Source organism: Salvia miltiorrhiza, unplaced genomic scaffold (assembly GCF_028751815.1).
Source record: "Salvia miltiorrhiza cultivar Shanhuang (shh) unplaced genomic scaffold, IMPLAD_Smil_shh original_scaffold_217, whole genome shotgun sequence".
NCBI lineage: Eukaryota > Viridiplantae > Streptophyta > Magnoliopsida > Lamiales > Lamiaceae > Salvia > Salvia miltiorrhiza.
In genome coordinates this window covers 510,470-536,110 of record NW_026651503.1, presented here as the reverse complement: position 1 = coordinate 536,110, position 25,641 = coordinate 510,470, and the positions used below count along the sequence as shown (strand labels likewise).

General features: G+C 38.5%; 2 protein-coding genes and 1 non-coding gene across 4 annotated transcripts; 2 read left to right on the top strand and 1 right to left on the bottom strand.

Moving 5' to 3' along the window:
* The first annotated feature begins 19,237 nt into the window (after positions 1 to 19,237).
* Positions 19,238 to 22,635, top strand: LOC131003517 (adenylate kinase 4). 2 transcript variants are annotated; one of them, XM_057930027.1, is made up of 6 exons: positions 19,238 to 19,584; positions 20,409 to 20,554; positions 20,644 to 20,763; positions 20,841 to 21,008; positions 21,217 to 21,306; positions 22,182 to 22,635. In XM_057930027.1, the coding sequence occupies exons 1-6, from the start codon at positions 19,479 to 19,481 to the stop codon at positions 22,281 to 22,283; spliced, it is 732 nt and encodes a 243-aa protein (XP_057786010.1). In that variant the 5' UTR covers positions 19,238 to 19,478; the 3' UTR covers positions 22,284 to 22,635. The 2 variants fall into 2 exon arrangements, with proteins under 2 accessions (XP_057786010.1, XP_057786009.1); XM_057930026.1 differs by having other exon boundaries at positions 19,295 to 19,584; positions 21,217 to 22,635.
* A 20-nt stretch (positions 22,636 to 22,655) lies between these two features.
* On the top strand, positions 22,656 to 25,568 carry LOC131003516 (O-fucosyltransferase 37). The gene is made up of 4 exons (XM_057930025.1): positions 22,656 to 24,178; positions 24,248 to 24,416; positions 24,499 to 24,872; positions 24,945 to 25,568. The coding sequence occupies exons 1-4, from the start codon at positions 23,559 to 23,561 to the stop codon at positions 25,417 to 25,419; spliced, it is 1,638 nt and encodes a 545-aa protein (XP_057786008.1). The 5' UTR covers positions 22,656 to 23,558; the 3' UTR covers positions 25,420 to 25,568.
* LOC131003523 (U5 spliceosomal RNA) lies at positions 23,122 to 23,242 on the bottom strand. The gene has a single exon (XR_009094707.1). It is a non-coding gene; the product is annotated as a U5 spliceosomal RNA (small nuclear RNA).
* Positions 25,569 to 25,641: the final 73 nt, after the last annotated feature.

Genomic DNA, 25,641 nt, shown 5'->3' with positions numbered 1-25,641 from the left:
AAAAAATGTCCACTGTTACCAAAATACCCTTCACATTAAAAATTAAAAAAATGTCCACTTTACATCACCCCTTTAAAAAATCCCGCAATTCACAACCCGTGTGAATTCACAACCAAAATTTTTTGGTTGTGAATTTACACTCGAATTCACAACCAGAATTTTTTGTTTGTGAATTCACAACTAGTCGAATTCACAGCCAAAATTTAATTCACAATCAGTCGAATTCACAACCAAAATTTAATTCACAACTAGAATTTTTTGGTTGTGAATTCACACCAAACGAATTCACAACCAAAATTTAATTCACAACCATATTTATGTTGGTTGTGAATTCACAATCAGTCGAATTCACAACCTGAATTTAATTCACAACTAGAATTTATTTTGGTTGCGAATTCAAGTAGTTGTGAATTTGAGTTTTTAAAGTTTGAATTCACAATTAAAACTCATGTAATTTATTTTGATTGTGAATTCGAGTTTTAGTTGTGAATTGATAGATCTGGTTGTGAATTCAAGAATATTAAGTTGTGAATTCATAGATGTGGTCGTGAATTCAAAAACATTAAGCTTCTGTGAATTCATAAATTTGGTTGTGAATTTAAGAACATTAAAAAAATAATTATACAGCTCAATCAACAATCAAAACACAACAAAATATTATTCGAATCAATTCAATCTACAATTAAAATACAACAATTCATTTGAATCAACAATCTCAACATTCAATCTCGGAATTAACAATCTCAACAGATCTTAGAACGAAAATCATTCACAGACGTATCGGATCTAAACTTTTTTTCAAGGAAGTAAAACAAAAATCCCCAAAATTACTCAGATATGGAATTAGGGTTTTTTTGACTGGGAAAACGCGCCGCCTCTGAGCGCGCTGCACTGCGCCTTTCCTCTCGCCGCCGAGACCACTTCCCGGCGGCCTCTGCCAGACGCCAAACACTGTCCTCAGCAACACCGCCTCCGTTCTGTATCGTGAAAGAGGAGGAGGAGAAGAAGAAGCCGAAGGAGCGCCGCCCCTACCTGACGTCGGAGATGGCGGAGGCGACGAGACCGGGGCAGAGACGACGAGGCCTGGGCGGCGGCGCTTCGCGGCGGGGGGTGAAGCAGAAGATGGCAGAGGCGACAAGGTCGAGGGCGGCGGCGCTTCGCGGCAGGGGGCGAAGCAGGAGATGGTGGAGGCGACGAGGCCGAGGCGGCGACGCTTCGGATTTCAAGCCCCAAGCCGCCTGGAACCCTAGATCTACCACGCCTGGAAGTCTAGAACCCTAAAAAACCACTGCCGGATTTGAACCAGCAACCTAAGGATTAAGGCGGTGACGGAGATGAAGGCGGTGGAGATAGACGGCGGCGGCGATGGAGATGAAGATAGTCTGGAACCCTAGATCTACCACTCCACGCCGCAAGCGATGAGGCAGGGGCGGCGGTGGACAACGTAGAGGAGGTCGGCGGCGTGCGGGCCTCACGGAGGAGGAAGGTGGTGGCACGGACGGCGGTGGAGGAGGAGGTGAGGAGCTCCGGGCACATGGGGAAGATGCGGCGGAGGTCGGCGACGGTGATGCGTGGAGAAAGAGAGAGAAGAGAATGAGAGAGGAGAAAGATGCGTGGAGGGAGAGAGAAGAGAATGAGAGAGAGAAAGAGAGAGTACATGTATTTAAGAGAGGGTATTTCTATCTTTTCAACTACAAAGTGGATAGTTTTTATCATTTTTATCTTAGTGGACATTTTTTATCTTTACAATATGAAAGTGGCCAGTTTTATATATTTGCTCATTTATATAACCGAATAATGCTATTTACACTTTTAGTGTCATTTGTATAACTGAATAGTGTCATTTACAATGTTATAGTGTCAATTACAGGCAGTGTCATTTGTATAACCGAATAGTGTCAATTACATGCAGTGTCATTTGTATAACTGAATATTATCATTTACATGATTCCGGTCAAAATACAATCCGATTACACGGTGCAACCGGTTGCACGTATGACCACCTCATTAATTAATTCTGACAGACTTAGAAATGACATGCCATCTTGTATGTTCGCATAATTAGGCTTGGAACCTAACATATCCTTAAATGGTTATTACACATTAGGCGTTAAGATTGTCTATCTTAGGCAATTACTATAATAGAGTATTGCATTTTGATTTGTCCTCTAGCAAAGGATAAATTAATATAACTAAAGAACCTACAGTCAGTGGCGGATCCAGGATTTTAAATTTGGGGGTGCGATAAACGAGCATATAACTATAAAGAGCCAGGTTACATACACTGTCTTTTTCACCAATAATGTGTTCTCTGCCCGTGTTTGTAATGAGAAAAAAAGAAATACGAAAAGGAACATACAATTGAAAGAAAATTTTAAATTTTTAGGGGTACAAAATACATAAATATTACTATTAATCATAAAATATGACTATAAAACATTACTAGCTACTATTTTTTTGGGGGTACAACTGTACCCCCAATGTCCTATACTGGATCCGCCAGTGCCTACAGTTCGTGTTCTGTCAATTAAAAAAATATAAATAATTAATCTTTGCTAATTTTTGAATTTTGGCATGTTGGTTATAACTTATAAATTGTGTTTGCATGCGTGCGTATACTATGGAAAATAATCTAGCATTAATCGCATATTCGCATGAAAAAGTAAATCCCCTTCCATTGGTCTTGATTGCATTGAACGTAAGAAAGGAAAGGACCGGATTTGTAATTCAGGCAAGTATAAAGAAAAATAAGCATAGAATATATTAATAGATAAATAACTTTTAATTTTTTCACTAATTTGATATTATTAAAAGAATTTCACAATAGATAGACTTGTCCCTTCTAAGACATCGAATGATGATGACCCTCTTATATTAACACAGTAAAGTTCACAGGATTCAAACCTCATCATCCCTCGTTCCAAAGTTTTTTTTTAAAAATAGAATATATACATTTATAGAATTATACTATGAGATCAATTAATAATAACTAGAATAGTCCGTCGTACAATACACAATAATAGTTACAAAAAAATGAATATATATAACTAAATAAAAAAATTAAATATATTAAATAAGATTATATATTGATTTAGTTTTTTTAAAATAAATTATAATGTGATCTATCTACAAAATGAGAAAGAAAAAAGAAATTAAAAAATTAAAGATTAGTGAGGGTTAATTGAGAGGCTAATAGACGATTAGATTATGATATTAATTTCTCTTTAATATAAAAATTAGCACTGAAATTAATTTAATTTTAAACTAATTTAAATTAATACTTCTCTTTTTAGTACTCGTATAGAGGTAAATAATTGATCGTGTGATCAGTTATATCGAGTTTGTTAAATCAAGTAATATATAGGCCCAAAATAATAAAATGAAAAGCCCAACTGAGGAGCGACAAGAGGCAAGTCTAAAACGAAGGAGAAGGGATTGCAATTTGCAAGCCCACACCAAGCAGTCAACTAAGATTTATTACGAGTATATATTATGGTATATATGGTTGTCTTCGTGTGTAATTTGAGTATCGAATATTTTCTTTAAACATTACACTCACAAACATTATGTTGACAAACCAATACTATTATTTTTTGATATTGAGAGTCAGAAGACTCAGAGCAATTCAAGATACATTTATTATTGCTAAAATTGAAATTATTAGATTGTTTTCAAGTTGTTGATATTAATCCCTTATTTAGTGATGAAGTGATGAATTCGTGATTGTTTTCAAGTTATTAAGATTAATTCTTTATGTCCTTGAGGGGACACCAAGCGGTGCGACCTCCTATCTGTGAACAGTGAGGTCTCGAATTCAAATCCTACTGCTCTCCCTTTCCAACTCCCTCAAGTAAAAAAAAAAAACAAAACAAAAAAACATTACTTCCTTATTTTAAGGATTAAGCTATCTAAGCAGCCTGACCTAAATCTGTTAGTATGATCTAATTAATTTATCAAACAAATGCATCAGAAAAAACAAGCACAAAAAGTCAGAGTGGTCATCAATAAAGGTTGACCAAACTACCACAACCACCGCCAAATACATTTTCCAATAGGCAAAGTTTGGGGGTAGGTGGTCGTTCTATATAAGTAAATAAATTACACTAAACTAGTAATTTAATTATTAATTCATTTTTAATAATGCCATTTGCAATCTACAACAACCTACAATTGCATGCAAAAACGGGCTCACTCAAAAGAACTTTATTTTGAACTTTCACTCATTTTTTGCTTTATTAGTAAGTTACCTAACTGACCTTCAAGGTTATTAAACATCTCAAACTCAAACTTAGGGGTGGGAAGATAGGGTTCGGGTATAGGGTACCCGATTACCCGACCCGAAAAAATCGGGTATCGGGTACCCTATATCCGAAAAATTAGGGGTCGGGGTCGGGGTCGGGGTCGGGTTCGGGTATTTAGAGTGCTAAAAAATCGGGTATCGGGTATACCCGAAATACCCGATTTTTTAATTTAATATAATTTAAATTATTTAATAAAGTGAAGTCAAAATTTGGTGTTCAAATTTCAACATTGTCGGCTACTACTAATCTGTTTCTCCTCCCACTTCCTACCTCTCAAAACTCAGCAGCACCTTGTTCCAGATTTGCCTCCCAGCCAGCGACCCTCGCCATTTCATCGTTCCCCTCGGCCTCCCACCCCATCAGCCGTCCCATTCCCGTCGAATCGCCCCCACCGCGCCGCGCCTCCTACTCTTGGACTTCCAGTTCGAGAATCCCTCCGCGCCTCCCACTTCTACCGGCGACCCCGTCGCCGTTCCCGTCCCACCTCCTGTTCGATTCGCCCCTCTGCGCCCATCGACAGCCACCACCAGAATCAACCCCCAGTGTTTCGATGCCTTCCCTTCCACCGCAACGCCGTCGAGAGGTTGTCATGCCGCCGCCCCCTCCGGCATGTTCTTTTCGTCCTCTGCCTCTTCTCCCACAGCATCAGCGTTGCGCCGCCTCCGAGCTCCGACCACCGCCATCTCTGGACAAGCATTTTGGGCATCTATATTGAACAAGCATTTTCGGGTACTTGATTTTTCGGGTAATTTGGGAAAGCTATTAGCTTGAATACCCGATTAATCTGGTAGTTGAATCCCAATTCAAATCAGCTCGGGTAATTTAGGGTACCCGAATACCCGATTCGGGTACCCGAGTCGGGTATTAGGGTACCCGATTTAGTAATCGGGTTCGAGATCGGGTACTATTTTTTATCGATTTTTGGGTTCGGGTACCTGATTTTTTCGGGTAGGGTACCCGAACCCGACCTGATTCCCACCCCTACTCAAACTAATTGATATATTCTATAAGAAGTATTGATTCTTCTAAAAATTCATTAATTTGACATTAATTTACCCTTTTATTTATATACACCCTTTATCACATCTTCATAATCCACTTTGCTTTTTCACACATGCAATTAATATTGTTGATTTGCAAAATATAAATTATTAGAAATAGATATTGGGCTTTTTCACACATGCAATTGATATTGTTGATTTGTAAAATATAAATTATTAGAAATGAATATTGGGCTCAATCCTTCCTTAAAAGGCCTTGTAAGAGAGAAGGCTTGTCTCACCATATAAAGTGGCTCATGCCACTATCTCCAACCAATGTGGGACACTTTAACACACCCCCCTCACGCGCAGCGTGGACTATCCCATACGCCATCTGTTGACAACGATATTGGGGGGCCATCATTGGATTGTGTTGGCTCTGATACCATATTTGAATTGGATATTAGACTCAATCCTCCCTTAAAAGGCTTTGTAAGGGAGAAGGGTTGCCTCACTATATAAAGTGGCTCGTGCCACTATCTCCAACCAATGTGAGACACTTTAACATAAAATTATATGCAAGTGTTCAATTTTGTCTTTATTTTTTGTTATATTAATTGAAAGATAAAAATATAAATTGTGATTTTTATAAACTTTAAATAAGATTAATTTAGTAAAACAAAATTAATGTAAATTTAATTTAAAAAATGAATTATGTATTGGGACATTTTAAAATGGAATATATGATTATGAAAGTGGAACAGAGGGAATTCTTCTTAAATAAACTACATACAACATTAACTATTAGTACACAGATATATTTGAAACTACAAATTACAAGTAGATGTGTGAAGTTACAAATGAACATATTGAGTTCCCAACATTTTAACTAAAACCTATTATTCAAAATTTCAAACATTTATACATTGGTTTCAAACTAAGTACACATTAAGGGTGGGTTCTCTTTGTCATAAATTCGTCATGATGAACTAAGGGATAAGAAAAGATGAGAAAATAATATCACATTTCAGTAGTATCTTTTTTTTTTTTACTTCATGTTCTTTAGGTGAAAAAAAAAGTTTATTCCACTTTTTTGCATATTGTAAATGAAAATTTACTATCACACTAACATCTTATGATTATATTATCATGAATTAAGGTGAAAATAAGAGAAAATGAGGTATTCAAATTTATTTCCATATTGCTTGAGGGAAATTATCTACCTTAAAGAACATGTGATAATAGTGAAAAAATTTGAAAAAATATATAAAATGGATGAGTTAATGTTGTAATATTAGTTTTAGATATAAATGATAAATTATTGAATGAATTATGTATGTAAGTATCAAAATATGTATAAATATATGACAATTAATTATGTGGGTATAGTGGGAATTGTGAAATTAACTTTTGATGTGTCGATGATGTGGCAATGTTGAAGTCTTTTTGGGATTCATGATTACAAAATTATCCATTTTTTAGCTTTGTATTTTCGGCCACTATATAATTCACATAAATGTTAGAAACAATATACTCACATGGCCATTTTGAAGAAGGAAACATAATATTTGACCACTAATTGAAAAAACAAAAAATCTAGCAATTTTTACGTTTTAGGACTATTTTGCCCTTAATTAGGGCGGACCAGATTCAGGTTGGATTCGGGTTTGCGCGCGGGTTAGACACACATGACACTATTAGTGCCATATACTCAATGTTGCACAAATTATACTTATGACCATATTAGTGACATTAGTGCCATATACTTTAGGGCTGACAAATCGTGCGGGTCTGATCGTTATCGGGTCGACCTAATATCAACCCGACCTGATAAGGCCAAACCCGAACACGACCTGATAAGGGAATGCTCGAACCCAACCCGAACCCGACATAATTTACCTAAACCTGAACCCGACACGAACCCGATAACAACACGATTTGAATCAGGTTGACATGATACGATAGCGACACGATCTGATTATGACCTGATAACAACACGAATTTGATTTGATTCATTCACACCAATAATAATAATAAAAATATATATATACAAGATTCGTCACATATGCTCAACATATCCAATAAATCAACACGAATTTGGAAGAATGGAACTATGGAAGGGCCGAAGGGGTGTGGCGACTGGAAGAACTAATTTGATTGAAAATAGTGAACCCTAAACTAAAGTGAAAAAATAAATCAAAAATAAAAATTTTAAAATAAATATTTAATAAAAAAATAATATTAGTTTTATCAGGTTACCCGAATCCGACACGAACTCGATCCGAAATTATCGGGTCCTTATCAGGTCGACCCGATAAGGACCCAAACCTTATCGTGCGTGTTACTAACCCATTAATTTCGTGTGGATTCGTATCGTGCTTTCGTGTCGTGTCGAAAATTGCCAACCCTAATATACCTGTGTGCTAATATTATTTAGATGAGTACGGTTATATAATCATTATGAACACTTCCCCTAAGGGTTTACACTATCCATTTAGGGTTTAGATTATCATTTAGGGGTTTAGATTTCCCATTTAGGGTTTAGATTATCCATCTAGGGTTTAGATTCTCCATCTAGGCTGTTGCACAAATGGTACTTATGGCCATATTAGTGACATATACTTAGATTTTTTTTTTCGGTTGGTACATATGACACTATTAGTGTCATATGTGCCTAACTCGTACGAAAATCCGAATCTGACCCGCCTTAATTAAGGGCAAAACAGTCTTAACATGTAATAAATGGCCAAATTTTTTATTTTTTTCAATCAGTGGCCAAATATAGTGTTTCGTTTTTCAAAATTGCTATTTCAAAAGTGCTCTCTAAATGTTATACTTCCTCAGTCCACAAAATATTGTCCCATTTACTTTTTGGCACGTGTTTTAAATAAGCTGATAAAGTGGTTGTGAATGAGGTAAAAGTTGAATTGTAGGGATATTGTGAGTGGGGTAAAAGTTGAAATGGGTGGGTCCATCAGTAGCAATTAATGATAAATAAATGAAAGGAAAAAAGGTGAAGTGGTACAAAAAGCAGAGTATGACATTACTTTGTGGACAAGAAAAAATTGGTAAGTATGACAATATTTCGTGGACGAATGAAGTACTAGTTTATAGGTGAATTCATAAAAAAGTATTTATTTCAAAATTATTCTAATATTTAGAATGGCATTAATTTTATCTTATTATTTTTTTGTTGTTTAGTTGTCTACCTTAACAAAAGAGATTCTCAGTTTATCCAAATTGTATAAAATTATTCATCTCTTTATCATTACTCCTAAAAAATAAAATATAAATTACAATATGGCATCTGACGAGCCACATCGAAAAAAGTGATGTGGGATATTTTTTATACGAACTTAATAGTTCGGGGTTTTAGATGATATTTCTTATAGTTCATAGTATTTTTGATAAAATAATATAGTTCATAGTTTTTTTTTTTTTTGAAAAGATTCAGAATTTAATATGATATTTACCCTATATAATTTGGATTAATCATAGTCTGTGTTCCTAAATTTAAGCATTTTTTGAAAACCTATGACCACTTAAGTTTTCACTTCAAAAACTCTTAAACTTTGGAGGGAAAAAAATTATGTCATGTTTTATAGAATTCGATGATAAAATAAAGAGTCATCTTGCCATAATTTGCATTATTTAATACTATAAAATTTGAAAAATACCCTAAATAATAAGAGTAACTAAATTAAGCATTTTCTAAAGTAGAGGAATTTTAAAGTGCACGAGCCTTAAACGAGTCGAACTCGAGCTCGAGTAACATATTTATTAAGAAACTTTTCCTAAATTTATAACGAATTCGAGCTCAAACATCATATATACGAACATCTAACTAGTCGAGTTCGAGCTCGAGCTGAAGCTCGAATTCGACATTATCGAGCCAAGCTCGAACTTGGTAAGTGGATGACGAGTCGAGCTCGATCAACAAGATAAAAGCTCGAATCGTGCTCGAGCCGAGCTCGAACACTCGAATATTTAAACGAGTCGAGCTCGAGCCTTCTAGTATTTGGCTTGACTCGGCATGTTTACAAACCTAATCATCGAGCATCACCTAAGCCGAGTTCGAGCTTGATAAATGGGTGACGAGCCGAACTTGTGACAGCCCGAACCCATTTAATTATTTAATTATTTGTTTGATTGCATTATTTATATTTTAACTAATTTTAAATCATGAAAAGAATATTTATATAGCATGTTCGTAAAATATATAGTCGCGCCCCTAGTTAGATAAAGAATTTTAGATTACAGATTATTAATTTAGCAAATGAAAATTTTTATGCTCAAGTTGATCATTTATAAATATTTACATAGTTCTCTACTTTTGGGCCATAATTGAACATTTCAAATTGTCTATTGGGCCTTATTTCAAATTACTTACCGCCCTTAAGAGCCCAAAACTCTGGTTATCATTTTCAGTTACATTTTTATTAATTTCTCCCTATCCAGCCGCAATTCTCGATTTTTCTCATCCTCAGCCACACATTTTAATTCTTAGGGAGCAAGTATTTGTCCTCAGCCACAAATTTCACTTTCAAATCCTTGAAGAGCAAGAAATTCACCCTATTTAAACTTCAATTCATCCCCAATTCGTTTTTTTTCCTCATCTGTGCACTTCACCGTATAAACTCAATCGGCTACTTCTCACTGCACATCATCAATTGGTAAATTTTAATTCTTGTAAAGAGCTTATGTAATTTTATTTCAGCATCTCAATCGTTTCTTCCAATTCATGCCAAAACCAGATTTTCTACGAGAAATCTCATTCTTCAAATCCAAAACATGCATACACATCATCAAATCTATTATCTATATTTCATAAGAAATCAAATAGAATTCATATCCATAATTTTTTTACAGAAAAAGGAAATTAGAAAAATTGGAATAGAAAATAGAAGAAGTTGAAGAGGATTTGGGGCATAGGGTTTAGAAGAGGAAGAGAGGGCGTCTGGTGGCTGCTGCGGTGCTGCTGTCCCAGCGGCGCTACAGCTGCGCTGTTGACGGCGGGAGTAGAGGCGGCAGCTGCTGGCTGCTCGCCGGAGCAGGGGGCGGCGTCAGATGGTTGTCTGGTCGCGACGGAGAGAGAGGTTGGGGGAGAGAGGAAGGCTGGGAAGAAAGGGGGTCAGGGAGAGGGAAAGGGAGGCTGGGAAGGAGAGGGAGACGTCGGGCGGCGCCGCGGTCGGGCGGCGGCGGCGGAAGACGAGGGAGAGAGAGAGAGGGTGCGCTGGTGTGTGAGTGTGTGTGAGAGTGTGCGTGTGTGTGTTGAATAGAGAGTGCAGAGAGGGATTTAAGAGAGAGATAGAGAGATGTTGGGCTTTAAGTATGGGCTTGAGCCTTATTTGTTTTTAATCTATTGGGCTTTTGACTTAGTTAATCTTTTAATAGCAAGTATAATTTATTTAAGCCCACAATTATTTCTTTAATTATCATTTCCTAATTTTTAGTTTTTTTAAAGACTTTCATGAATAATTTTCTAAAGTATAGATTATTTTTCTAATAAAGATCAATTAGGCCCTTATGTTTTATTATTTGAATTTATATGACTAGGTGCGGCGCGACTAGGAACGTGAACTTTAAATTCTCGCAGTTAATTTCAAGTTCAAGTTACAGGTGTGGGATTTATTTCAGTACATGCTGTGGTTAATTGTTGTCCATTTTAATATTATGTGTTTGCCATATGTGTTGTAAATTCAGTTATATCGCTAGGGGCCCGCTCAATGGGTCCAGGACTTCACCGTCCTTGGTATGCCACAATGCGATTTCATGTTACAGTTAAGGTTGCAACCTATTCGCCAGGGGCCTGCTCAATGGGTCCAGGACTTTAAAGTCCTTGGTATGCCACCGTGCGAATTTCAGTTATCAGTACAGTGCAGTGCGTATGTGTTGACCATTTTATTAACGTGGACAATTATTGCATGTTTCCCACACTGAGTATATTTCATATGCTCATCCCATATTTAACATTTTCAGGTAACTAAGGTTGGAGACGCGTGGAGGATCGAATGGGCGCGTCAAGTATATATATATATTTTTTTGAAAAATATGATGGCGTAGTTACATCTAGCCTTTTGCTTGTATAGTTTCAAAGTCTAAAACTACTTTTGAGATTTTAATATAACTTATCAGGTTTAATGTTATCATATTAGTTTTTCCTCCATGGCTGGCCTTCTTTTAAAGTTATTTCAAATATTTTATTTAGGAATTTATTTCTTTGAATTTCTTTATAATTTAAATCCTTATGTTTTTCGCTATCAAAAGTCATTTAAATTCATTTTAACACTTTAATTAGATTAGGGTGTTACAGTATGGTATCAGAGCAGGTCTACTTTCCTGTAGACTCTGCAAAAAAAAAAAAAAAAAAAAAAAAAAAAATCTTAAAATGTTTTCAAGTCATGTGTGACGAAGCCATTCGACCACTACGCTCTCCGACTTCAAGGTAAAGTTATTTTAAAAGTTTTCAAGGGGATGAGTATAAACTGTTTATATTCCAAAAATTATGTTGAATTTTGCTGCAATAATTGAAGTTATTCTCAGTAAATTCAAGTTCAGTTTGCAAGTTATTATGTTGAAGATTATTGCAGCCATAAATTTTATTTCGGAATTTTACAGTTCATGACATTGAGTTTTGATGAGTTCAAAATTTTCATGTTGAACATAGTCCTCGAATTAGGAATAACCTAGCATTTTCCTAGAAAAGTCTTGTTTTATAATCCCTCATTTATGTGATAGTGGCTTTGAATATAGAACCATGAGGAATACGCGTGCACATTCCCACCACGCCGAGAACTCAAATACAAATTCCGAAGCAGAAGCTGGACAACCTCATCCAACTAATGGAGGAGACTTCATGAGTCAATTTCTGAGCGCCTTACAAGGTTTTGTCCAACAGCAAACCCAAACTCAGGCTACGCAGCGAGACCTAAACCAGACCTCTAACACAATGGATCAAGCGGTAGAGCGATTTCGGAATTATAATCCGCCACGATTCAATGGACGTGATGGACCGCTAGCAGCTGAAGAGTGGTTGGAAGAGCTTGAACGGATTTTCACTCACATCAACTGTACCGAGGAACAGAAAGTTTCATGTGCTGTTTTTCAACTCAAAGAGGACGCTCGACAATGGTGGAAACATTTCTATCGTCTGTTGGGAGAAGAGGATCGCAATGTTCTCAATTGGAAAATCTTCAAGGGAGTAGTAATGGATAAATACTTTCCTCTGTCATTCAGAGAAAAGAAGGAAACCGAGTTCTTTGAGTTGAAACAAGGAAATATGACTATAGAGGAGTACGAGAGGAAATTTAATGAGTTGGCTCGTTTTGCACCACACCTAGTTGACACAGAAGACAAAATGATAGCTAGGTTCAGAAAGGGACTGAGAACTGACATCAAGGGAATTATGGCTGCACATGTAATTGAAGATTTTAGCGATTTGGTTAAGCGAGCCGAAGAGGTGGCAACTGCTCTTGGGTCAAACATCCCTGCACAAAAGCCAGCGAATCAACCTATGAAAAGGAAGTGGGAGAACTATAATCAAGGCGGAGGAAACTTCCAAGATAAGAGGCCGAAGTTTGGTGGAGGCGTTAATTCAGGAACAACGGGGACAAGACCACAATGCCAGAAATGTGGAAAATATCACTATGGAGAGTGCATGTGGGGTAAAAGAGTTTGTTTCTTTTGCCACGAACCGGGGCACACTACACATAATTGTCCTAAAAAGATATATAATGCGCCAGAAGGGAAGAAAAATGTGGGACCAGACAGAATAGGAGGCAAAGAGCCAGAAAAGAAAGGAAATGCTCGATTATTCGCTTTAGCTGATCAAGAAGAAGCAGAGGACGATGACACAATGACTGGTACGTTACTCATATCTGGAACACCAGCAGTTGTTCTATTTGATTCTGGAGCTTCGCACTCGTTCATTTCTGCAAAGTTTTGTCAAAAGAATCATATCCCTTGTGAAGTAGAAAACTTAGCCTTGAACATAAGTGTCCCTTCTGGAGAATGCATTAAGACGAATAGGATTGCTCGGAGAATTCCCTTGAACTTTAGAAATAGAAAGCTTGAAGCCGATTTGTACCTCATAGAGATCCATGACTTCGATGTGATCTTGGGAATGGACTGGCTAAGTCGAAACTTTGCAACAATTAAGTGTCACGAGAGGGAAGTTGCTTTCAACGTACCAGGAAAGAAAGAATTTTCATTTCAAGGATCAAAGTTAGGAAGAATGCCTATGATGATATCTGCGATGAAAGCAATAAAGATATTGAACAAAGGCTTTGGTGAGGCTTATCTCGTAAGCATTGTAGGCAAAGAAGATGGAGAACTTACTCTCGAAAGTGTTCCAGTGGTACGTGATTACTCTGATGTTTTTCCCGAGAATTTACCTGGATTACCGCCAGATAGGCAAGTGGAGTTCGCGATCGATTTAATGCCTGGAGCAGCACCCGTTTCAAAAGCACCATATAGGATGGCGCCAAAAGAATTGGAGGAATTAAAAACACAACTACAAGAGCTTTTGGACATAGGATTCATACGGCCAAGTGTATCACCTTGGGGAGCGCCTGTCTTGTTTGTTAAGAAGAAAGATGGAACAATGCGTATGTGTATCGACTACCGTGAGCTTAATCGACTTACCATCAAGAACAAGTATCCTCTACCAAGGATAGAAGATTTGTTCGACCAATTGAAGGGTGCAAAGGTGTTTTCAAAAATTGATCTGAGGTCGGGCTACCACCAACTCAAGATAAAGGGTAGCGATGTACCGAAAACAGCTTTTCGGACAAGATACGGTCATTATGAGTTTGTAGTTATGCCATTCGGTCTAACCAATGCTCCAGCGGTATTTATGGACCTGATGAATCGTGTTTTTCACTCATATTTGGACAAGTTCGTCATAGTTTTCATCGACGACATCTTGATATACTCAAAGGATAATGCACAACATGAAGAGCATCTTAAGATCGTCTTGGAAACATTGAGGAGTGAGAAACTCTACGCCAAATTTAAGAAATGTGAATTTTGGCTAGACCGAGTAGTTTTTCTTGGTCACGTGGTGACTGGAAATGGAATTGAGGTGGACCCAGCTAAGGTTGAAGCTGTAAGTAATTGGAAGACACCTACAAATGCAAGTGAGGTAAGGAGTTTTCTTGGACTCGCTGGTTATTATAGAAGATTCATCGAGGGATTCTCAAAGATAGCGGGTTCGATGACACAATTAACAAGGAAAGGAGTTGTGTTCCAGTGGACTGATAAGTGCGAGCAAAGTTTTCAGGAGCTGAAAAGAAGGTTGACGACAGCACCAGTATTAACCATACCTGATGGATCAGATAATTTTGTCATTTATACAGACGCCTCGAAGCAAGGTTTGGGATGTGTTCTGATGCAAAAAGGGAAAGTTATTGCCTATGCATCCAGACAGTTGAAGCCACACGAGCATAATTACCCTACACACGATTTGGAGCTAGCTGCCGTAGTTCATGCGCTAAAGATTTGGAGACATTACTTGTATGGAGGAAAATGTGAGATCTTCACTGATCACAAAAGCTTGAAATATTTCTTCACACAGAAAGAGCTGAACATGAGACAAAGAAGGTGGCTAGAACTCGTGAAGGATTATGACTGTACTATACAGTACCACCCAGGAAAGGCTAATGTGGTGGCAGATGCACTTAGCCGAAAAGGTGAAGGACAACTAGCTTTGATGATGACTCAACAGGAGACTTTGATAAGAGAATTTGAAAAGTTGAAACTCGAAGTGATAACTCCGAATGCTAAGGAAGCCATGCTCGCAACGCTAGTTGTTAAGCCTACATTACGAGATCGAATTAAGAAAATCCAAGAAACCAACGACTTCCTCCAGAAGATGAAGAATAAGGGACTTAGCAATGATAGTACGAGTTTCTCGTTGGCAAACGATGGAACACTCACATATGCAGGCAGAATTTGTGTCCCTAAAGACAAGCAGTTGATAAAGGAAATTCTGGATGAGGCACACTGCACGACCTACACGGCACATCCTGGAAGCACCAAGATGTATCAAGATCTTCGAAAAACATTTTGGTGGAGAGGCATGAAGAGATCGATAGCTGAATATGTTGGAAAATGTATGACGTGCCAACAAGTGAAGGCCGAACACCAACGACCGTCTGGATTGTTGAATCCATTGGAGATACCCGAATGGAAATGGGAACACATTACAATGGATTTTGTAGTGAGACTTCCGAAGACAACACGCAGTCACGATGCAATTTGGGTAGTCGTGGATCGACTTACTAAGTCAGCACACTTCCTTGCTGTAAAGATGACTTATTCGATGGACCAATTGGCGAGATTGTATGTGCAAGAGGTGGTGAGACTACATGGAGTGCCAGTATCCATTGTCTCTGATCGAGATCCAAGATTCACGTCCAGATTTTGGAAAAGTTTACATGCAGCCATGGGAACGAAGCTCAACTTTTCAACAGCATATCATCCTCAAACAGATGGACAATCTGAAAGAACTATTCAGATTTTAGAAGACATGCTGCGAACTAGTGTCATGGACATTGGAGGTAATTGGGAAACTCACCTGCCCTTGATTGAATTCGCGTATAACAACAGTTTTCAAACGACCCTTGGCATGGCTCCATACGAAGCGTTATATGGGAGAAAGTGTAGATCGCCACTATATTGGGACGAAGTTGGTGAACGAAAAGTGTTGGGCCCAGAAATCGTTGAGAGAACGGTTGAGGTCATCGAGAAAATAAAAGAGAAGATTAAAATGGCTCAGAATCGACAGAAATCATATGCTGATCGCAGACGAAAGGAATTACATTTTCTGGTTGGCGAAAAAGTTTTTCTCAAAGTAGCACCAATGAAAGGAGTCCTACGATTTGGCAAGAAAGGGAAGTTGAGGCCTCGATTTATAGGACCTTTTGAAATCCTCGAGCGCATAGGAGACGTAGCCTATCGTTTAGCTTTAACGCCAGAATTGTCGGCTGTACACAACGTGTTTCACGTCTCCATGCTGCGAAAATATCTGCATGATCCTAGTCACGTCGTTCATCATGAAGAACTCCAAATCAATAAGGACCTCACGTACGAAGAGGAGCCGAGTGTCATACTGGATCGGAAGGTAAGGGTTTTGCGAGGTAAAGAAATACCCTTAGTAAAAATTCAATGGACTAGGCACGGACCTGATGAAGCAACTTGGGAACGTGAAGAAGAAATCCTAGCTCGCTACCCCCACTTAGAACCAAGTAAGTTAAATTTCGAGGACGAAATTTTCTTTTAGTGGGTAGGGTTGTGACAGCCCGAACCCATTTAATTATTTAATTATTTGTTTGATTGCATTATTTATATTTTAACTAATTTTAAATCATGAAAAGAATATTTATATAGCATGTTCGTAAAATATATAGTCGCGCCCCTAGTTAGATAAAGAATTTTAGATTACAGATTATTAATTTAGCAAATGAAAATTTTTATGCTCAAGTTGATCATTTATAAATATTTACATAGTTCTCTACTTTTGGGCCATAATTGAACATTTCAAATTGTCTATTGGGCCTTATTTCAAATTACTTACCGCCCTTAAGAGCCCAAAACTCTGGTTATCATTTTCAGTTACATTTTTATTAATTTCTCCCTATCCAGCCGCAATTCTCGATTTTTCTCATCCTCAGCCACACATTTTAATTCTTAGGGAGCAAGTATTTGTCCTCAGCCACAAATTTCACTTTCAAATCCTTGAAGAGCAAGAAATTCACCCTATTTAAACTTCAATTCATCCCCAATTCGTTTTTTTTCCTCATCTGTGCACTTCACCGTATAAACTCAATCGGCTACTTCTCACTGCACATCATCAATTGGTAAATTTTAATTCTTGTAAAGAGCTTATGTAATTTTATTTCAGCATCTCAATCGTTTCTTCCAATTCATGCCAAAACCAGATTTTCTACGAGAAATCTCATTCTTCAAATCCAAAACATGCATACACATCATCAAATCTATTATCTATATTTCATAAGAAATCAAATAGAATTCATATCCATAATTTTTTTACAGAAAAAGGAAATTAGAAAAATTGGAATAGAAAATAGAAGAAGTTGAAGAGGATTTGGGGCATAGGGTTTAGAAGAGGAAGAGAGGGCGTCTGGTGGCTGCTGCGGTGCTGCTGTCCCAGCGGCGCTACAGCTGCGCTGTTGACGGCGGGAGTAGAGGCGGCAGCTGCTGGCTGCTCGCCGGAGCAGGGGGCGGCGTCAGATGGTTGTCTGGTCGCGACGGAGAGAGAGGTTGGGGGAGAGAGGAAGGCTGGGAAGAAAGGGGGTCAGGGAGAGGGAAAGGGAGGCTGGGAAGGAGAGGGAGACGTCGGGCGGCGCCGCGGTCGGGCGGCGGCGGCGGAAGACGAGGGAGAGAGAGAGAGGGTGCGCTGGTGTGTGAGTGTGTGTGAGAGTGTGCGTGTGTGTGTTGAATAGAGAGTGCAGAGAGGGATTTAAGAGAGAGATAGAGAGATGTTGGGCTTTAAGTATGGGCTTGAGCCTTATTTGTTTTTAATCTATTGGGCTTTTGACTTAGTTAATCTTTTAATAGCAAGTATAATTTATTTAAGCCCACAATTATTTCTTTAATTATCATTTCCTAATTTTTAGTTTTTTTAAAGACTTTCATGAATAATTTTCTAAAGTATAGATTATTTTTCTAATAAAGATCAATTAGGCCCTTATGTTTTATTATTTGAATTTATATGACTAGGTGCGGCGCGACTAGGAACGTGAACTTTAAATTCTCGCAGTTAATTTCAAGTTCAAGTTACAGGTGTGGGATTTATTTCAGTACATGCTGTGGTTAATTGTTGTCCATTTTAATATTATGTGTTTGCCATATGTGTTGTAAATTCAGTTATATCGCTAGGGGCCCGCTCAATGGGTCCAGGACTTCACCGTCCTTGGTATGCCACAATGCGATTTCATGTTACAGTTAAGGTTGCAACCTATTCGCCAGGGGCCTGCTCAATGGGTCCAGGACTTTAAAGTCCTTGGTATGCCACCGTGCGAATTTCAGTTATCAGTACAGTGCAGTGCGTATGTGTTGACCATTTTATTAACGTGGACAATTATTGCATGTTTCCCACACTGAGTATATTTCATATGCTCATCCCATATTTAACATTTTCAGGTAACTAAGGTTGGAGACGCGTGGAGGATCGAATGGGCGCGTCAAGTATATATATATATTTTTTTGAAAAATATGATGGCGTAGTTACATCTAGCCTTTTGCTTGTATAGTTTCAAAGTCTAAAACTACTTTTGAGATTTTAATATAACTTATCAGGTTTAATGTTATCATATTAGTTTTTCCTCCATGGCTGGCCTTCTTTTAAAGTTATTTCAAATATTTTATTTAGGAATTTATTTCTTTGAATTTCTTTATAATTTAAATCCTTATGTTTTTCGCTATCAAAAGTCATTTAAATTCATTTTAACACTTTAATTAGATTAGGGTGTTACAGAACTCGATCAACAAGATAAAAGTTCGAATCGAGCTCAAGTCGAACTCGAACACATGAATATTTAAATGAGTCGAGCTCGAGCCTACTAGTATTCGGCTTGATTTGGCTCGTTTACCGCCCTTTACTTAGGACTAGTACTTACTACTTAGGGCGTGTTTGATATTGGCTAATACACTGTATTAGCTAATTTAGTACAGATCAGTCTAGTGTTTGGTATTACTTGGTAATAATGCGGATGACCCGGTTTAATCCCACGACCTAGTATTATTATTCCAGATTTCTTAGGATTAATAATACCACCTCCCCCTAGGATTAACTTAAACCAAGATATTCTGTATTTAGCCATGATAGCAAACACCAATTTAATATTAATAATTTGTCATTATCCACGCTAAATATATTGATTATAAATTATTCTACATAATCATTTACTAAAAACAAAATGAGCCCTTACTTAGAGGGGCTGAGGGCAAATGGCAATTAAGAAAAGAAAAAAGAAAAAAGAAAAAAGGAAAAAGAAAGGAAAAGAAAAAAGAAAGGCAGGCGCTGCTATGCTATGCTTGAGTTTGAAGCATTGGAAGGTCCGAAATCCGAATTCTCAACTCCCGAGACAAATATATTGCAACAGACAAATACAAGTCGAACATTTTCTCACCCACCAACTACCTCACTCGGTCGCATCGCATAGAGAGAGAAACAATGGCGGCAGCGGATCTAGAGGATGTGCCTTCCGTCGATCTCATGACGGAGCTCCTCCGCCGAATGAAATGCGCCAACAAACCCGACAAACGCCTCATCCTCATCGGTGCCTTCTCTCATCCTCATATTTTTTGTTCTTTGCATTCCACTGTTTTGACGTGTTAGGGTTTTTGGGTTGTCGTAATGGGTTTTCCACGAGTGCGTATGCCGGACGTGGCAAGGTTCCAGAATCTCTATTATGTTGATGTATATTTGGTTTCAGACAGAATTTTGGTAAACTAGTTGCTGAATTATCTTAAGTATGGTAACGGACCTAATGGTTATCATGTCTCGCTTACTTTTCTGATCTATTTTCTCTGGTTTGTGATTTGGAAGTCCTTTTTAAAGTCTTACTGATACCTCTAATTCACAAATGAATATGCATAGTTTCCTTTTGGCAATATCCTACAGGATTTTTTTGTCCAATTAACAGGACATTGAAATTATCAGTTTGCTTATCGAATAGCATGCGGTGTGTGAATGTAGGGGTATCGTTGTTGGACAAAAAATTGACAGGCAAATTGGCAACTGGGTAGTTATGATGTACTTGATCATTTGTTTGTTTTGGATTGTGTTCACTCCAAGAGGCGGTAGCAGATACATCAATTGGAAATTTTTGCAAAACCAGACTCTAGTAGGATAATTAGGTTAAATTCTTACTTGATTAAAATCTTCACTAAGATTGAGACATATTATCAAAGGATCTTATGGTGTATCTGCATTTGTAGATCCCGGATCCCGAGTTCTTGACAGTGAATGAAAGTTAAAGCCTGTAATTTCTGCAGAAGCTCATATGGTTTCAAGCAGTAGTCTCACCACTATATGACATTTTACAACATGTTCTATTTAACAAGTGTTCTGATGCTTTGTATCCTTAATGTTAATTTCCAGGTCCACCAGGATCTGGAAAAGGTACCCAGTCACCAATAATTAAGGATGAATATTGCTTGTGCCATCTGGCCACCGGTGATATGCTTAGAGCAGCTGTTGCTGCCAAGACTCCCCTTGGGGTTAAGGCCAAAGAGGCCATGGAAAAGGTATTCTCCATGAGTCCATGACATGTTATTCCCTTTCCTGAAAAAACTTAAGAACTTCTAACTGAAACTGTCTTCTTGTGATTTTTCAGGGAGAACTTGTTTCCGATGATTTGGTTGTTGGGATAATAGATGATGCATTGAAGAAGCCATCTTGTCAGAAAGGTTTTATTCTTGATGGATTTCCTAGGACAGTTGCCCAAGCGCAAAAGGTCAACTACTTATAATGCCTCTTTTTTGGTTTGCGTACAAAAATTATGATCTAATGGCATGATTTTCTTATATCCAGCTTGATGAGATGCTTGATAAACGTGGAGTCAAGGTTGACAAAGTTCTCAACTTTGCAATTGATGATGCTATCCTGGAGGAGAGAATTACTGGTCGCTGGATTCATCCTTCTAGTGGTCGTACTTACCACTCCAAGTTTGCACCTCCAAAAGCGCCTGGTGTTGATGATGTAATTAGTGACCTCATCTCTTTGTGACATTGAAAATGATACTGATGTTATGTACTATTGATTTGCTTTTCTTGATGTGGGTAAACATGTCCTAATTGTTCATTATGTGTCAAAAAACTGTTTCTGCTCTTCAACCATCATATTTCTGGTTACTTCATATAGTAAGCTTTGCTTCTTAGGAGCTGATTCTGTTTGATCATGTTTGAAGGTATCTGGGGAGCCTTTAGTTCAACGGAAAGATGATACAGCTGCTGTTCTCAAGTCGAGGCTTGAAGCTTTCCATAAGCAGACTGAGCCAGTATGTTTCCTTCCCTCATATTTCTATTCCTGTGCATCTGCTTTCAACCAAGTTACACTTGTTGTGCAAATATTCTTAGATTGGCTTTCTCTAACCTTTTATGTCATTAGCAAATATTGAAATGCAAGCTTTCTGAATATTTGCTTGAATTCTTGGAATGCTGATTAAATTTAACTTCATGGTCTTTTGCTTGTTCATGTTTTCTATGCTCCTAAGTCCTACCCAAATGCTGCATTTATTCTACTTGGTGGTTGCGTGCTTCTAAGATGATGAGGGACTTGAAGTTTGTGTGGTTTATTTTCTTCGTTTATCCAACTCTGTTTTACCTGTATGCCAAAAACTTTCTTGTGAGCATTAGTCTGTAAAAATCGTAACATTAGCTTCTTGGTTTAGTTAGACTGTCATATTCTGTAATGTAGTATAGATAGGATATTGTGGCAAAAGAGACTTAGAAAAGAAGAAAAGACACTGAAGTTGATAGTTAGGACAGGGTCAAGATTTATCCTGTCATCCCAGAATCTTGAGTGTTGCCAATTGTTTTAGTATATTATCCGTTGGCGTTGTTTACTAGTATATATTAGTTGGACATCAAGTATATTTTGAGACATGCTGGACAATATGTTTTCTTTCTACATTACGCTGTTTCTTGTTAGCTTGTAATGGTGCTATTATTTATTATTTATGACTGCTATTGCCACTTAGTTTTGAATCTTCTCTTCACTGATCCATACATAAATCAACTCTTATATCTGTCTGGACAATATGTTTTCTACATTACGCTGTTTCTTGTTAGCTTGTAATGGTGCGTGCTGGCTTTTCACAATAGCTCCTTGGTCTCAAATTCCTCTGACGCTCTTTGTTTTTCCACTGCACAGGTTATCGACTACTATGGCAAGAAGGGTGTTGTCGCTAACCTTCCGGCAGAGAAACCTCCTCCAGAGGTGACATCAGAGGTGAAGAAGGTACTGACGTCGTGATTGAAGACTCCAGTTTTTTGGCCACCCTCAATAACATTTGATGCCTGCAGTTTCTGGTCATTCTTATTCGGATATGTCAGCGCAAGTCATCAGAAAAGGTTCCTGTACTGTACTATTTGTTCTGCTGAGTCAAGGCACTAGTCGGCATTAGGTTTAGATTTGCTTATACGAGTTACAGAATTGTTTGAGTTAACTTTCTATCTAAGGAGAGGCTAAATACAGTTTTCTGGGTAATGACTCCTCACTGCGGGGTTCATATCTCTGCATGTTGTGGAATGAGTTTCGGTGGGCGTGCCCCTCATCATTTCCCCTCCTCCACATGCTAATAAAAACTTCATTGGCTTTTCTTGAATGAGAATTACAAGAACCAGCATCTATATGAGAAGTCATTATATATAAGCATGGGTTTAGGAGGTGGCTAATCTTTATTGAGAATTAAAAGAATCAGTAAGCTGTAAAATTGTTTGGATATGGAGGATTTATTTAGTGATGTGATGCATTACATATTTATATCAACCCCAGCCTTTGCAAAAACCAATGCAATTATTATTATTAATTCTTGTAAACGAGCCCTATAAAAAGACGTTAAATACTAGTAGAACACAACATTGATCTCAAAATAAAAATAGATAATAAATATCTCTTTTAATTCTATAAAACAAAAATAGAATACAGTTTACTTATTACGAAAATGATTCTCAGTTTTACATAAAATACTTCATCTCAAGTTGTCAATCAAACAAGACAATGTATACGAATATAATTTATAATATAAACAAATAGATGAAAGAAATATTATAAAACATATAGAACAATCTTAAGAATACGCATTGTTGGGGGCTTCCTTGTAGGGAAACACCCCTCCAAAAAGTGGCGTATGCCGCTTGAATTGCGACGAGCACACGGTATTCTTTAGTAAAAGGCGAAAGAATAGTTCGCTATGTGCTCAACGCGCGGCTGCGTGATTTCACAAGTGTATTCGGCGCTTATTTTATATTGGCACTTGGTTAGACGGTTTCTCTCCCATTGTCGATGTGGGACACTTAGCTTTTTTACTTCAAACCAAAGCGCGCCCTCTGCATCTGCATTATTATTAACAGCACACAACCGGCGTTGTTCATTCATAAATGTGATGAAACCAGGAGGAGTAACTAACTAACTAATTGTAGATTTCCGGCGGGAGCAAGGAAGGGGTAAGGTAAATCTGGAATTAGGAGCAACTGATTCTGTTTCACTTTCCCTCTCCGCTTAACCAACTGTAATTTCTTCATCTTGATGGCGAAATCAGCAAGAAGCTTCAACAGCTCATGCATCGCCATGAATCCATCATTCTTGTTGCATCTGATATCGGTTTCGCCATTCTCAACCCCCAAGAAGAGCTCAAGAAACCGCGCCCCCTCTCTCCCTCTCATCTTCTTCCTCTCTCTCTGGAGCCTCAGCGCATTACTGGGAATCTGCAGCCTCGCATTCTACAACATATCTCACAACCCCATCCCCTGCTCCCTTCTCTCACCTTCACCGCCGCTTCTCTTCGCCTCTCTCTCCTCTGTCTTGAAAGACTACTCACAGTCACGCCCCACATTATCAATCAGCGCCATGGTGCCCTTGCCCGCGCATGGCGCTCCTCCAAATCCAAATATCTCCGCAGCGGAGAGGGAGTTCTGGCGCCAGCCCGACGGCGAGGGCTACCGCCCCTGCCTCGATTTCAGCCTCGACTACCGGAAATCGTCGGCCAAGATCTCCAAGGAGAAGAGGAGATTCTTGGTGGTGGTCGTTTCCGGTGGGCTCAACCAGCAGCGGAATCAGATTGTTGATGCTGTTGTGATTGCAAGAATTCTTGAGGCTGCATTGGTCGTGCCTATTTTGCAGGTTAATCGCATTTGGGGAGACGAAAGGTATCGCCTCATATTCCTTCTTTTTTCCATTCTTGTTCAAGATTGTGAAAAACTGTAAATCTTTTGCAGTGAGTTTTCAGATATATTTGACTTGGAACATTTCAAGAAAAGTTTGCAAGCTGATGTTCGTGTTGTATCATCACTCCCTTCTACTCATCTTGTTTCGAAGCAATCGATTGAAAATCAAATTCCCTTTCACGTTTCACCCATGTGGATCCGAGCAAGATTCCTTCACCAAGTAAGTACAATTTCCATCAATACATTATTATGCTTTATTTTTATTGGTTTGATCACTAACTGGTGAGTTGTGATGAATGCAGCTGAATGAAGATGGTTTTCTGATATTGAAAGGGCTAGATTCTAGGCTCTCCAAGAATCTCACCCCGGATCTGCAGAAGCTCCGGTGCAAGGTAGCATTCCACGCGCTGAGATTCGCCTCTCGTGTTCAAGAAGTAGGGAATCAGATTGCAAGGAGAATGTGGATTGAAGGGCCTTACATTGCCGTGCATCTAAGGATAGAGAAGGATGTGTGGGTGAGGACAGGATGCCTTACCGGCTTGGGAGATGAATATGATGCCATGATAGCCAAAGAACGAAGGTCTAACCCGGACTTCCTAACTGATCGCCTCAACATGAGCCAAGCTGCACGGCGCCTTGCAGGACTCTGCCCTCTCAGTGCACTAGAAGTAGCAAGGTGTGATTAATTCATAGTTTTGATTGAAGAAAAAACACACTCTACAACTACAAACTACTTTATGCTATGCAGATTTGTGAAGGCTTTAGGGGCGCCTAGCAATGCTCGCGTGTACATAGCAGGAGGGGAGCCGTTTGGAGGCAGGCACGCGCTGCAGCCACTGGTGGATGAGTTCCCAAACATAGCAACAAAGGTGAGATTGGCACGAGGGGGAGAGCTCACTCCATACCTCAACCGATCCTCGATTCTTGCAGCCATAGACTACATTGTGTCTCTGAGCAGTGATGTGTTTGTGCCCTCACACGGGGGCAACATGGGGCGGGCAATGCAGGGGCACCGGGCGTATGTAGGGCACCGCAAGTACATAAGGCCTAACAAGAGAGCGATGATACCGTTGCTGGAGGATGCATCGATGTCGGAGCAGGAGTTGAGCAGCATTGTGCAGCAGATGCATAAGTACTCAATGGGGCACCCTCAGTTGAGGAGCAAGAAGCTGGATAGAGATGTCTTGGCATATCCAGTGCCTGACTGCATGTGCAAACAATGAACAAATGTAGTATAATATTGTAAATTCCTGTTTACTTGCAAGAATCATCAGCCTTTTCACTAAGTTGCAATGCAATCTCAGCAATGTAATCTTTTTCATATTGAGTTTCATTCAACATTCCAACTGCTTTTCAGTTTGGAATTCTTGCAGTGAGCCTGAATTATTACTCAGTATCTCATCAATATTGCTTAATTCAAAGAGAAAGACTTTTTACATATTAAA

Excerpts from the sequence above, each read along its gene's own strand:
- LOC131003517 (XM_057930026.1), top strand. The coding sequence starts at position 19,479 with ATGGCGGCAGCGGATCTAGAGGATGTGCCTTCCGTCGATCTCATGACG. Across the intron at positions 20,764-20,840 it reads CAGTTGCCCAAGCGCAAAAG|CTTGATGAGATGCTTGATAA; the intron begins GTCAACTACTTA and ends TCTTATATCCAG. Across the intron at positions 21,009-21,216 it reads AAGCGCCTGGTGTTGATGAT|GTATCTGGGGAGCCTTTAGT; the intron begins GTAATTAGTGAC and ends TCATGTTTGAAG.
- LOC131003516 (XM_057930025.1), top strand. The coding sequence starts at position 23,559 with ATGGCGAAATCAGCAAGAAGCTTCAACAGCTCATGCATCGCCATGAAT. Across the intron at positions 24,179-24,247 it reads CGCATTTGGGGAGACGAAAG|TGAGTTTTCAGATATATTTG; the intron begins GTATCGCCTCAT and ends AATCTTTTGCAG. Across the intron at positions 24,417-24,498 it reads GAGCAAGATTCCTTCACCAA|CTGAATGAAGATGGTTTTCT; the intron begins GTAAGTACAATT and ends TGATGAATGCAG.